Source organism: Ascochyta rabiei, chromosome 8 (assembly GCF_004011695.2).
Source record: "Ascochyta rabiei chromosome 8, complete sequence".
Classification (NCBI taxonomy): domain Eukaryota; kingdom Fungi; phylum Ascomycota; class Dothideomycetes; order Pleosporales; family Didymellaceae; genus Ascochyta; species Ascochyta rabiei.
In genome coordinates this window covers 223,421-237,274 of record NC_082412.1, presented here as the reverse complement: position 1 = coordinate 237,274, position 13,854 = coordinate 223,421, and the positions used below count along the sequence as shown (strand labels likewise).

Here is a 13,854-nt window from a genome sequence, read left to right as displayed (position 1 = left end):
ACACTCTCGGACGGCATAAAGCCTCATTGTCTAGGCCGTTATCTTCAGTGCCGAAGTACCTATCACGCCCTTTGATCTGGTGCTCTTGCAGGCCCACCGTTGGCTGGGTGTCTCTGTCCCATTCAAGGTTAGTACAGGACCACCTGTTAAAGTTGAGTCGAGTCTTGCTTACATGGCGGTTGATTACGGTATCCAACTGGCTAATAGCGTTCTCTTGCGCCCGGCGAAAGGACCGAATATGTTAACGGCAGGCTCGCGCTTAAGCAGAGGAATTAAGACCGTTGTCAACAACCTTGACGGTCTCTCCATCCTCCTGTTCTCCTTGGCCGCTCATCAAGGACCAATTATGTTATTGAAATTCACGATAAGCTAAAACAAAGCTCACGCCCAGACAGCACACATGCCCTCGCGCCCCAAAAGAAGGCTAGCAATAAGCCTGGAGGGTTTCGCGATCATCACAACGCGATCTAAGATGCGTAGAAACATGGAGGACGCAGGCAGTAGTTGAAGGGAGACTAGGCGTAAAAACAAAAATAAGGTATTGGTTTTGTGATGACCTAACCAGGGGTCGCTGGAACGATGTAAGGATTCGAACGCTGGGTCTGACAATTGGGGCAGTACTTACAACCTGGAATCTCTTGATTGCCGAACGAATCGTAGTCAAGCGCCTTGCCATTGGGCCATTAGGCCAGATGATGATCTGATTGATGAAAGGAAGAACGCATTTATATATTATATTCTTGATTGCAATCCATCCCGGGTTGCGTGCAATGGCCCTCGCATGAAGCTCGGCCGGCGCCGATGCCCTGACCCCGCTAAATCATCAATCCTTACCCGACTTTGACGCTCGCCTTGGCATCTATGATCGCCCTTAGCCGACCACTTCAAAGGCCATGCATCCCGTGCGGTTCTGTCGCCATTGATGCTTGGAAGTGCTGCTATCATGTTACGCAAGACTCGACGTCTGTTGGGAATCATGGTCTGATCGAATATCTCGCAGCGCAGTCAAGTACGCGGTGTCTGTTGGGAATCTAGTACGAGGCTCCTACAGTCAAGTACACGGTGTCTGACGCATTTGGACTTGCTGATGGCTAACTGGGGGTAGAGTGGATGGCCCAGGGCGTTGAGTAAACATGGTGAGCTGACACTATGATAGAGCGAGTATCCAAGCCATCCAATTTGGTTAGAACCTTGCATTGACTCAACGGAAAGAGGAAGATGCTTTCAAGTTCCGCTGTATCTCACAGTGCATGCAGCTCGCGGCAAGACGGGCTAAGCTAGCACCCAAGTTGTCGAGTCTCTAAGGTCAACGGAAGCAAGGTCGCGATGGTTGCTGGGAAACGCCATTAGGCTCCCCCACTTTGTCACTGCGAACGTGAGGAGCAGGCACAGATGCAGCGGGGCGCTTGTCAGCTGAGTGGTTGGTGCGTGAAGGCGGAGCGGCAGAAGAGGCACAGACAAAGGACGATCGGGAGATCATGCCGATGCGAACGGTACACGCGAGACTGGCGTCTTCTCGATGCTGCGTGGGCATGGCAATTGACAATGCGGTACAGTCTCGGGGGTGGCTCATCACAGGTGGGCAGACTTGAAGGACACCAGCTTGTTCACGATGACCCAAAACAGTGTCCTCAAGACCTCTGCCCTTCAACCCAGCTAAGCCATGGTACGCTACACGACGTGCATCCCTGCAGTACAACCAAGTTTTTTCTCTGTTGAACGCTGTGTCCTCCGCGAGTGGTGCGGAGATAATGTGGATGAAACGGAACTTTCGTGTTGATGGGCGGCTGATTGCCACGGCAACGGCGATCAACAACCGCTCCAGCCAAAAATAAACGCGCGAGCCACTGATTGATCACAGGCCGACTGCCGCCATCTTCAACATTGCATCACGTCGGCCTTGCGTCTTGCCAACAACGCATTTGTTGACGCGACCACCCATCCACACCGTGGGAGTGCTTCGAGCGTGGCCGGCGCAATTTCTCTCTTTAATTGCAGCTCTTGCGACGACCAGCATTCCTTGCTTTGCTTGGGTCCTGCTGCCCTCCCCCACCCGTGCGTTGACCTCGATACTCGGCCGATTGCACACCGCATTGCATACTCGAGATCACCGCCGGGCTGCCCCACCGCACTGCGCAATCACAGTGCATACGCGAGCGCGAACGCGACCAAGGAAGCCGCGGGCAGGTCTGCAGCCATCATGGACACCGGCTACCTCGCTCAGCAGGTCACCTCCATCATCGGCCAGCTGCACGGCCTCTTCGACGACATCGGCGTCCCCAGCCATGAGCGCGACTCACGCGAGGCAGAGGTACACGCCGCGGCACACGTACGGCTCCTGCGCACACGGCTGACCTTGTTCTAGCTCTTCGCTGCCCTCTCAGACACGCTCCATGGCCAACTGCGCACCGTCACCAACGAAAAGCACGAGATGACCGAGGAAGCGCAGCGCCTGATCGAGACCATCAAGCAGATGGACGCCTCTCTGAACGACAACAAGACAAGCCCCAAGTACAACAAGGGCGAGCCAAAGGTCACCTATCCCCTGACGCGCTGCCTGAAGACGCTGAAAGAGAAGTACAATGCCGTCCATAAGCAGCACCAGGAGCGCTTCGAGCAAGTGCGCAGTAGGTTGCTTCTTTCCACAGCCGCGCAACCATGCTGACATGTAGCAGAACTCGCCGAGGCTCTCGAGTCCTACGCCTCTCACCTCGAGTCCGACTTCGTTACCATCAAGCTGCCGCCCACAGCGCCGGGCGCGACCGTCTCGCCCGCTTTCGACATCTCCTCTGCCTACGTCGCCAAGCTAGACAGCGAGTTCACCCGCGTCTACGAGGAATACACAAAGCGTCTGAACACAGTCCAGGTGGTGTGCCAGGACATCATCCAGCTTTGGGCTGAACTGGGAACCCCGCAGGCGCAGACAGACTCGACCATCGTGCAATGCTATCGCGACGCGCCAGAGCAATTGGGTCTGCACAAGGAGGATCTGGTTGAGTTGAAGGCGAAGAAGGAGCGTCTGATCGAGGAGAAGCGCGGGCGCGAACGACGACTAGCTCAGCTACGAGCCACCATCGAAGAGCTGTGGGAACGTCTCAGCGTCGAGCCCAACGAGCGTAAGCACTTCCTTGCGAGCAACCGTGGCTGTGGTCTGCGCACCATCAACGAGTTCGAAGACGAGCTCTCGCGACTCAACGAGCTGAAACGCCAAAACCTGCACATCTTTGTGGAGGAGGCGCGGATAAAACTGCAAGAGCTGTGGGATGCACTGTACTTCTCCGAGGAGGAAATGCTTGACTTTACACCTGCCTTCTCGGACGTCTGCAGCGACGCACTTCTATCAGCACACGAGGCGGAGATTTCACGACTCGAATCGCTCAAGGAGCAACGCTTACCCATCCTCTCCAAGATTGACCGACACCGTGAGCTGATCAAGGAGCGAACCGAGCTCCAGCAATCCAGCCAGGATGCTTCTCGACTGATGGGTCGCGGTCAGAAGGGCGAGAAGCGCGACCCTGGAAAGCTGTTGCGCGAGGAGAAGATGCGGAAACGCATTGCAAAGGATTTGCCCAAGGTGGAAGCTGATCTCAGAGCGACCCTCGAGGGCTACGAGAGCGAATGGGGTCGACCTTTCCTTGTCCACGGCGAGCGTTACCTAGATGAGCTGTATGCTGTCGCTCAAAAGGGTCCTCCACCTCGAGCCAAGACTCCATCCAACATGAGCATGCCCACGAAGCAGGGAACGCTGACCAGATCTAATTCCACCATTCGCCCCCGATCTGGTACAGTCCATGGACAGGCGGTCCACCGTCAGACACTCAACGAGCCACCTAGCCGAGCCAAAACGCCGGTATCAACCAACTTTGGTGCAAGCGTGATGCGCGGCAACCCATTTGCTCAGTCTGTCTCTGCAGCATCGGGTGCAAAGAGCCCTTCGAAGCTGCCCACTCGCGCGCCACAAAAGACCATGGGTTCGCCTGAGCGACGACCTGGGACCCTTTGTCGAACTGACTCGACGCTCTCTCGAGCTGATTCGAGCTACTCGACCCACTCTCGAGGTGACTCCATACATTCCACGGCCTCGTCCATGCACTCGCGAGCAGACTCACAGTCGTCAACACTACGAAGGAAAGGCGCGCCCATGGCCCCACCTCCACGAATGAAGGATCTCTTTATCCCGCCAGAAGCTACTGAGACGCCGAGGAATCGGTTTGAGTTCAACCGTGGCGAGCGCAGCGAAAGTATTGTTCGAAGCCTACCTCCGGAGGATCCGTATGACGATCGGTTCAGCCAAACGATGCGTCCTGGCTACGGTTTGTCCTATGTCCATGCGCCCACTCCATCGCTGTCGTCCAACAGCAGCCGGCACATTTCGCAAGCGTCTTCGGCGGGCTCTGGTCAGGGAGGATCAGAGAACTGGGAGACATTCAGCGAACAGTCTGACGAAGCACCTGAGAGCAACGTCGACTTTCCGAGCTACCGGGGCAGTCAGATCAAGCGTGGCACACCTGACCACGCATCTACGCCACGGGCCATCCAAGGCAAGAAGATTAGAGGCATCCGCAATGTCGACGGCGGCAGTATGACGATGGACCAGGACGGCCGCATGGTTCGATGCAGTGAAGCTGGCTGGACCGACGATGGCAGCGTGTACTAACATGTCGCTCTCGTTCTTCCTGCGCAACCGTCACGCCAGCCTTGCCGTTCACAGAGGTGCAGTCACAGCGCAGGCACGTCGACTTCACAGCCGTCTGGCCTTGTCCCGGCGAATTTTCGTTCTTCATCTGTATTCTTTGACCGCTCGGCTGTCTGAAAACTTTCTTGGACTCATTTCAGCACGAGGCAGGACTGGCGGTGATAATCGCCACGTACCAAGCCGACAGGGTGTCTACATATCACTGTGCATGTACCACCCACGAATGGCCACACGACTGGGGCAGCTCAGGCTTCTCGTTTCACATTCTTGCCCTTGTTGCATTTTTGGTCCTCGCCCGTTTAGCAGCGAGTCGACGGCGTTCTGGATAGCGCTCTGGGGCCTTGTTCTGATATTGCTTCTTTTTAGCTTCTTTTTTTGTTTATTCGTCTGTTAGTGTAGCGAAGCTGCGGACACATGTGGTAATGCCCGCGAGCAGGATGGCGCCGTGTACTATTATGACTGAGCCGAGGGCCGCAGTAGCGCAGGGTCAGGGCAAGAGGGAAATGAGGAATGCGAAAAACGGCTACCATGACGCTGAAGCGTGCGACGTCTGTGCCCGTTCTTTGCAGTGCATCGTGTGAGAGGCGGTGTAGTCCTTCCTATTGAGGCTCCTGGCACCGCCCACCTTCTTCATCTGGGCTAAGCATATTTCCGACTGAAGCGGAAGGTCGATGCGGTGCGAGCACAGTGACATTCACACGGTGTCGGTACTCACGGCCTGACGAAAGCATGGAACGAGGAAGGCATGGCAGCGAGGCCACGATGCCAGCACACACGGGTCTCGAGCCAAGAAAGCAACGAGGAGAAAAACCGGAAAATCCAGCTTCCAGGTCATGAGCCACACGTCAGGTCGCGGGCGTCACGACGCGCCAAGGCCGCAGCGATTGCGTCCCGTTTCGGCTTGGGCTCGCATGCACCCCACAGCCAGGTTGGGGTAAAGATAGCGGCTAGCGCGGCGTCATGCGAGACAGAGGTGCAGCGTCGAAAGATAAGGATTCGCTATCTGACAGGCTCCCCCCAGGTGCTGGACCGCCACTACGGACGTCAGCCCGACGTGCTATGCGGTCATGCTCTGTCGAGGGGTGGTGGACGGACCAGGGGCGTATCGTTGTTGTGGAGGTGGCCGCAGCGGAAGAGAGAGGCAGAGACAGAGGCAGAGGCAGAGGCAGAGGCAGAGGCAGAGGCAGAGTGAGGGCTGTGGGGCTTTCGAGGGACGGGCCTGGTTGTGCTGTGGTAGGTACGCACACGCCTGTTCTGCAGACCTTCCAGAAGAAACGCGGCGTGGGGCAGGGCTGACCTGCTGGCCGTGCACAGGTAACAGGGTGGAGAGGACAGGCCGCGCGCAGGCGATCTGCTCCTCGGCCCAACGCCAGCCCGCCAGCGCTTCACGGGTTTCAGGCAGTTGGGTGCAGCAAGGGGGCGCGCTGAGCAGCGAGAAGCGAGGAGCGAGGAGCGAGGAGCGAGGAGCGCAGAGTGCACAGAGGAGGCTCAGCTGCTGCCTTGTCTCGGCGGTGCCTGGTGGCCGCTTGTGCGTGTGTGCGTGTGTGCGTGCGTGCGTCGCTGTCATGCAGCGCGTGCTGATCCAGCGTGCTCTTGGACGTGGCCTCTTGGACTCGGTACGGACTACGGACGCTCGCCCACGCGACTGGCCGTTATTATCGCAGGCGTATCGAGCGCTGATAACCCTCGTGTTGTGTGGTGACTATCCCGGTGCAACCCGTGGGTGTGCTGTGCTGTGCTGCCTTGCCTTATCGCTGCGTGCCACTGCTGCTACTGCTGCTGCTACTGCTGCTGCTACTGCTGCATCTTCCTCTCCATTCCTCTCGCCTCTGCTCTTCGCGCAACAACACGCCTGCCAACCGCTGCCTGCACATTTTCACACTCAAGTCTTACCTCCACATCCATACCGTTGCTGTCGCGTGCCCGGGGACCTTCGGCCGGTCCTGACCCTGCACGTCTAATGCTCCCCTCGCCAGCCATCCAATCCCGCCGCAGCAATAACGTAAAGGATTGCCTTGCGATCAACGTCACGCACGTCTAGCCAGACGCGGACTCGGAGCCTCGTTAGTCACCGGCAAACGCTCCCAGGGACGCACCACGCTTGCCTGCCATGATCTCGCCAAGGTCGTTTCCCTATCTCCAGCACCCTCCGCCTTCGCCACGCACCAGACCACAGGAGAAGATGGGCACGCGAACAGCGAGAAATCCGAGGACGCCGCTCTCACAACGCACCACCAATCCCGCATGCACACCCAACACGCTCTCACAACGCACCGTCAATCCCGCATGCACACCCACCACGCCCGCTGAGCCCGCCGACAACATGTTCAAGCACTCCAGCCCCGTCGTCATACCGCCGCGCACGCCCACCCGAGCTTCTTCCACCCAGACAGTCCGCGCCAAGGGCCAGAACGGCGGCAGGCCAGCACGCTCGGCCAAGAGCCACAACCCAGACGCCCTCCCGCCAGCAGTCGCCGCCCTGCTCGCCATCACCGCCATCCCCAGGCACCCTCCGCGCCGCCGCAAGCGCTCCACCCCAGACAGGAACATGTCCATGGATGAGCTGATCCAGGAGTGGAAGCAGGACGACCTCGACATTCCCTCCTCACTGTCCGGCTCGCCCATGGATCTGCTCTTGGGCCGCATAGACGAAGCCGAGTCCGACTACGGTGGCAGCCTGCCGAGCCTGGAGCAAGAGAGGGACCGCTTCAGTGCCTCGAGATCGGTATCCAGCGACTCACTGTCGACATTGCCTCCATCGCTCGACTACGACGCTCCGTCGTACGCGTCGCAATGGGACAACCTCAGTACACCAGACTCGATGAGCCGCAAGTCTCTCTCCGAGCGCAGGGAAAAAGTATATTCGTCCCCTCCAAAGGAAGACTGCGCACTGGACCACCCGCTCCTCCACTTCAACGTGGAACAGTCAGAGGAGCTCACAGAAGCCAACGTGCCACACGTCATGACAGTCTCCCCCCCGAACGAGAGGTTCAAGTCGTTCAAGTCCAACCTCACGGCGTCACTGCAGGCTCTGCGGGAAGCGGCCAAGTCATTTTCCAACTTCACTGCACCAAGCGTGCCGCCCGACGACTTTCTTACTCGATCGCTGTTGTCGCCCAAATTCACCAGCGAGATGCGCCCCAAACACCTCGAGGAACTGCCCTCGCCAGAACTCCGCCGCTATCTCAACCCGCAGCCGGCTCCCATCTCCCCCACGGAGCTGTCCATGCAGCTTCATGATGCGCTCATGATCGACACCGATGCCGAGACCCACGCGCCGATGATCCAGATGCAGACGTACGACCGACGAGGTCGGTCATCGCGCAACCGACGCAAAGTGGACCCGTGCTCTGAAGCAGGGCGGCTGCAATCACCCACCCCGTCTGTCCGCCAGCGCGAGCCCCGCGAGAACAGCGACTTTTTGCGTGTCATCGTGCTGGAGATGAACATGCGCCGGGTTGGCAAGCTCGACGCAAAGGCCGTCGGCAAGGCACGCATTTGGCTCCCGCCGAGGCAACTGAGCTCTAGCAAAGCACCTGCCTTTCAGAGCGCAAGCCGTGTGCCGAGCAGATGGACTGGCATCGCGGCCTGAAGCGCTTGCAAAGGCGCTAAGAGACGGACACGTCTGTTAGGCTGGAAAAATCGCATTCTCGCAAGATGCAATTTGCCGTCGGGCACCTGCGCAGCCAGACCCTCGTAACGTTCGCGACACGACGAAATTTGCGACAGCAAGACCGGCGCAGAAACCGTTGGACGTCCATGGCGCTAGTTCCTAGCGGTGTTCACACATTGGACGGATCGCATGACCTTGGGCGGTGCTAGCGGTGTCCTGAAGTGGATACCGTGTTCTTTACAAATTACCGCATGCGGAGTAGCGCGCCCATGACCGCTGAGCTGGGAATGTGTAGGCGCACCGAGCACGCAGGTAGAATTGCATACACATCATGTATGATGTCCCACCCAAAAGGGACAGCACAAACACTTGGCGCCTGTACAAGTCACGCCCCGGCACACCTGCCTCGCGCCCTCCGCAGTCCCACTGCACTCGGGGCCGCCTCGGAGGCGAGAATTCTTCAGCCCCAGCGTCTGACACGATGCCACGCCAGGCACGCAGCGCAGGACCGCAGACTACTACGTACCTGCAGCAAGCAGGGCAGGATCTGAGCAGGAAAGAAAAAACGTGCGCTCGTCGGAGTACGTCTCCGACAAGCCTGGGCCCGCGTCAGCCGGTTTACGCCGACGCCGAAAGTGGGGGCTTGAGTTGCTATTACTCGAGATTTACTCGATGCGCAGGACACACCTTTGTGTTCGTGGGCGAGGAGAAAAAAGGACGCAGGGGGTCGGACCCTGGAGGGGTTCGTCTGCGTGCGGCATGTGATGGCATGTGGGTATATCCCTTGCAAAGGACCGACCTGGGGACGAGGATACGCCGAGCAGATAAGGCTGCGGAGTAAATGACAGCGAAACAAGAGACGGTTATTAAAGGTGACGACGACAACGATGAACATCCACGAAACACAGCACAGCATAGTCTTGAACAAAAAGCGAGCGAGCGTTGCACAGCACAGCACAGCACAGCACAGCACAGCACAGCACAGCACAGCACAGCACAGCACAGCACAGCATAGCACAGCATAGCACAGCATAGCATAGCATAACATAGCATAGCGTAGCGCGGCGAGTCGCAGTGACGGTCAAGCGCTGACCGTACTGCACTGGAGTGCTGCCCTTTTTTTTCTTCTGCTTTTCTTCGTCGAGTCTCTTCTCTGCTTTCCCTATGATAGTGCACAGTGCGGCACAGTACATTTATACATTTATACATTTATACATTTATACATTTATACATTTATACCCCTCTACTTAAACCCCTGTATCCATCCAACCACATCTCTACTACACGCAGAAGAGCAGAAAAAACAAAACAAAAAAAATAAAAAAATAAAAATAAAACGAAACAGTAAATCACACCTGTAAACAATGTCTCGCGTGCCTTGCCTTGCCTTGCCTTCTACTGTGTGTGCAACGAACCCACAGCTAGATTTCCTTTCAGCTTGTCCAAGTAGACAGACACTAAGCGCTAGCTACTCTACAGTGTGTACGTTACGTAGATGTGCTCTCTAGAAGCTAGGGGCGAAGTGCTGGCTGGTATGGGAGTGCTGAACGCGCGCGGGAGAGATGAAGATGCTGATGCTGATGCTGACGCTGATACTGATGCTGATGCTGACGCTGATGTTCTTGTTACAAGGCATGGCATGGCAAGGCAAGGCATGGCAAGGCAAGGCATGGCATGGCAAGGTAAATGCAATGTTGTGTATAGTTGGGCCGACCTTGGGGCTTCTTGGGCCAATGCGAGCGTAAACGTAAATGCAAGATGCGATGTAGGTGGCGTAGAGTAGGTAAGCGAGGACCGCGCAAGGCAAAAGCGGAGTTTTCTCCAGCTTGGAACATTGCGAGTTCTCGCTTTCAGTGTTGTCCTTTCAGTGTTGCCCTTTCGGTGTTGCTCTTTTAGTGTTGCCCTCGGCCGTTGTGGTGCGTAGACTTGGCGGATCTCCACACCACGCGGTACCGGTATTGGAGAGGAGGCCAAGCGTCTACCGTTCAGCTGGCCTGGCTCTAATGCAGCCCCGTGATGTCTCTCCCTCGCTTCGCCGTGCTGTGGTCAAAGCAGCGAGTGGACAGCGATGGCGAGCGAGCTGGCTTACCGGCTTTGCTGCGCGGTGGCTGGAGTTGCACGTCTTGGGTTGACTGGGTGTTTTTCCTGCGCGGAGTAGCTCGGAATAGGACGTCGTGTTGCGCCGTCTGCCAGCTGTGTGCGGCGCATGGAGCCCAGCTGGTATTTTGGACTATTCGACGACTTGTAGGTAGGTAGAAGATGCTCTCGCTGTTCTGACTAACTTCAACGTAGCTGTCCGGAACAGGAACGAGAACAAAGAGACCAACACAACTAACTTAAACGACCCCGCTTGCCGGGTGGCAGATCTTTCACCTTTTGGTCTGGCGTTCCGCTTCACGTCGTTGGCAGGTCTAGTTATACTCATGGCCCATGGAGTACGAGATTGTGGGCAGTCCTCAGCCGCTCCCGCGTGGCAATCCTACCTGGGGTGTACAGAACCCGCGCCAAAGTGTCGAGACTAATCTCTACACCAGATTTTTGACGCCAAACTTGTCTGTTGGAAGCTTGGCCTGCTTTGAGCAAGCTCACGCGTTGCTGTATTTGGGTCAGCCTTGCCACTACAGCCTGAATACGCGAGCACACTGACCCGTTTGGATACCTCATGCGCTGCAAGCCTCGTCAAAAGTCTTGGAAATGCTGCCTGGCGTCTCTGGTAAGCAGGTTCTGGCGGCGTTGTTCGCTTGACTTTGATGCCAGCACGACTGTGGTTACTGCATCCGTCACACGCTGGATAACGTGCGTCTAGACAGCCTTACCACGGCAAGATGGTTCAGCTGCTACTTCGGAATATCTCGTGTAGGCCTTCGATGAGGGGACCGCAACGTGGAACATGGCTATGAGAGCAAGATATAAAATACCATGTCTGCTCTCCATTAGACCTCATTACAACGCTCTCGTTACATTCACCAAGATGTCTCGTCTGACACAGCTAGCGTCTCTGCTATCTCTGGTCTCGGTTGGCCTTGCTCAAATTCCGAACATAATCCCATTCCAAGTCACTGGATCTTTGGATGCGTAAGTCCATGCCACTGTCTTCAGTCCTTCGACTCACACATCAACAGCTGCTCAGCTGGGTCGGAATATAATGCCGGAGGCACCATCAGTGTCAATGAGTTCACGGTCACCGTTCCCAAGAACTTGATCGTTCAACTCCCTGTCGCATGGGCTCCGTTCCCCAAGCTATGCAACGCAGGAGCTGGAGACTTTGAGACTACCGTCACCGGCAACATTGTCAGCGGTAAGCCCATCGCTGGACAAATTCAAGTTGCAGGCAGGTTCGGTCTCGAAGGTAGCCAAGGCTATATTTCTGGAATCAGCAACGGCGCGCTGCAGATTGCTGGCGGGCCAACGGTCAGAATCAATGACCCCGAAGGCATCTTCGCACCCAAGAGTGCGGCATCGCCCTACTTCATCGCCGACACAGAGAATCCATCCATCACATCCTTCTCTGGCTTCCCCATGTGCATCCCTCATGCAGGCAATGCCGAGACATGCAAGGACTCAAACCGCCCTGCTGGACAGACAACCTTCGATGCGCCCGACCCGCTCAGCATGGTTCCGTTCAAGGTTGGCGATTTCATCGAGTACTCTGGACTGCGAAGCAACGGAGAGATTCTGGCCTGGAGTGTGACAGCAATCAATGTCCAAGTAACAACCAAAGCCTCGGACACGGTTCCCAACTACATCCGAGTCGAGGATATGCTCGTTGGTGTTCAGGACACCGCAGCCAACGTTGAGGTCGCTGACGTGCGTGTCATCGGGTTTCTCTCGAGCTGCGCTGGCGCTACAGTCACTATCAGCGCCATCGATGTCGATCCTTGCACGGGTGCAGAGACCTACCGTCGCATTGGTTCTGCCACACCAAGGCAAGAAACTCGCTGCAAGTGGGAGGCTCGCCTCAACACAGCCGGCCTTGCTCCCTACACCCGCGAGTACCTCATTACCACCAACACCCCATCCGTCAAGACCAAGAACGGTATCGAGGCTGGTCAATACGTCCAGGCTGTCGGCGAGTGGATATTCCCTGAGGTCGACATACCCGGAACGAACCCACCGCCGCTCATCTTCAGCGACATCCGCGGTCTCGTTCAAGGTGACTTCTTGGACGACCAGCAATTTGGCCCGTTGAGCCCGTTCCCTGGGGCTGCTCCACCCAACCCTTCCAAGCAGTGCAGCGCCAGTGACATTCCCGCGAACAACCCAACCACGCCCACGACGCCTACTACCGGCGACCCTACCACGCCCAACGCACCTGTCACCGAGCCTGTAGCAGCAGCCGCGCAGTTTGCTGCCGTGCAACGTGTTGGTGCACTACTCTCATTGGCAGGTTCAAACACGGCGCAGGGGCTTAACAACGATCAGCTCAACTTCAAGTGGACACAAGCTTCCGGTACTCCTGCTATCACGCTCACCAACCCCAACACGCCTACTGCCAGCTTCACCGCACCCAAAGTGACCACCGAAACCTCCTTCATCTTCGAGCTCACCGTCAGCCTCAAGTCAGACACCACCAAGACAAGCAAGGCCAACGTCACCGTCAAGGTCAGCCCAACTGCACCAGACATTGTCACCGTTGACACCTACACATGGGATTCCCGCCAGTCTGGTACAATCGCAGTATCATGCAGTTCCAATGTGCGCGACGGCAGCAACAAGAAGATGACACTCCTGATCAACGGTATCACCAACATACCCATGGCTGTCAGTGGAGGAGCCGGCCGGTGGGCATACACAGCGAGGAGCACTGCGCGCCCGAACACGCTGCAGTGTGTGTCTGATTTGACTGGCAAGAGCACGCAGAGGACGGGCACGCAGACGACAAGGCGCAGGCGGAGAGGCATTTTGGGCGGGTTTGAGTAGGGATCGTAAGGGGTTGGAGCTTTCTGTGCATGTTGGTGTGAGAGGTGTTTGCTTCATGACCACAGTCCCTACTGGATTCACGATACTACGAATTGATGACGTACACTGAAGTTTTCCTCCTGATCTACGTGTGGCTAACTGATATAAAGTGACTTTTGGAGCTCGGTCTCTCGACTGGATACGCATCTGAACCTTTGTGTTGCAGGAACAGCTGGTTGCAAGCCGATGGTGCTCGATCAAATAGGAGGTTCTTAAAGCCAGTCTGCGACGTAAAGAAACATCACGAGCCTCCAGCCATCTTCGTAGAAGCCGCAGAGCACCGACAGACGCGCTAAAGGCCCCAGCAGTACTGCCGCTGAAGCATTGAGTCGGCTTTTCGTGCATCTCGAGAGTGAATTTACCTGACTCCCGTTGAAAGATTGTAGTGGCTTTTCTACTGGATTACCGGAATAGGCAGGTTTGGCGCAGCGTCGATCGCAGTCGACTCGTTTCACTCGCTGACCTTTTGTGGAGTGCTTCGAATGTATATGCGCCGGCCTCACTCTTCACACCCCAATGGTATTACCAGAATAAAAATGCGTTGGTCCTCAATCAATGCCGCAGTGCAATGGCGATACTTCCAGCT

General features: G+C 56.7%; 3 protein-coding genes across 3 annotated transcripts, besides 9 other annotated features; all 3 read left to right on the top strand.

Annotated features, from left to right (window-relative positions):
* Positions 1 to 2,200: 2,200 nt before the first annotated feature.
* On the top strand, positions 2,201 to 4,657 carry EKO05_0005227 (Microtubule bundling protein; the record flags this gene model as incomplete). Its single annotated transcript, XM_038940169.1, has 3 exons — positions 2,201 to 2,311; positions 2,366 to 2,627; positions 2,676 to 4,657. The coding sequence occupies 3 exons, from the start codon at positions 2,201 to 2,203 to the stop codon at positions 4,655 to 4,657; spliced, it is 2,355 nt and encodes a 784-aa protein (XP_038798250.1).
* Positions 4,658 to 5,833: 1,176 nt separating this feature from the next.
* Positions 5,834 to 5,885: a tandem repeat.
* Positions 5,886 to 6,126: 241 nt separating this feature from the next.
* Positions 6,127 to 6,165: a tandem repeat.
* Positions 6,166 to 6,224: 59 nt separating this feature from the next.
* Positions 6,225 to 6,274: a tandem repeat.
* A 186-nt stretch (positions 6,275 to 6,460) lies between these two features.
* Positions 6,461 to 6,500: a tandem repeat.
* Positions 6,501 to 6,806: 306 nt separating this feature from the next.
* EKO05_0005226 (uncharacterized protein) lies at positions 6,807 to 8,288 on the top strand (the record flags this gene model as incomplete). Its single annotated transcript, XM_038945938.1, has 1 exon — positions 6,807 to 8,288. The coding sequence occupies one exon, from the start codon at positions 6,807 to 6,809 to the stop codon at positions 8,286 to 8,288; it is 1,482 nt and encodes a 493-aa protein (XP_038798249.1).
* A 965-nt stretch (positions 8,289 to 9,253) lies between these two features.
* Positions 9,254 to 9,351: a tandem repeat.
* A 146-nt stretch (positions 9,352 to 9,497) lies between these two features.
* Positions 9,498 to 9,548: a tandem repeat.
* A 59-nt stretch (positions 9,549 to 9,607) lies between these two features.
* Positions 9,608 to 9,658: a tandem repeat.
* A 218-nt stretch (positions 9,659 to 9,876) lies between these two features.
* Positions 9,877 to 9,928: a tandem repeat.
* Positions 9,929 to 9,940: 12 nt separating this feature from the next.
* Positions 9,941 to 9,989: a tandem repeat.
* A 1,291-nt stretch (positions 9,990 to 11,280) lies between these two features.
* On the top strand, positions 11,281 to 13,229 carry EKO05_0005225 (uncharacterized protein; the record flags this gene model as incomplete). The annotated part of the gene is made up of 2 exons (XM_038940203.1): positions 11,281 to 11,384; positions 11,432 to 13,229. The coding sequence occupies 2 exons, from the start codon at positions 11,281 to 11,283 to the stop codon at positions 13,227 to 13,229; spliced, it is 1,902 nt and encodes a 633-aa protein (XP_038798248.1).
* Between the last annotated feature and the right edge of the window lie 625 nt (positions 13,230 to 13,854).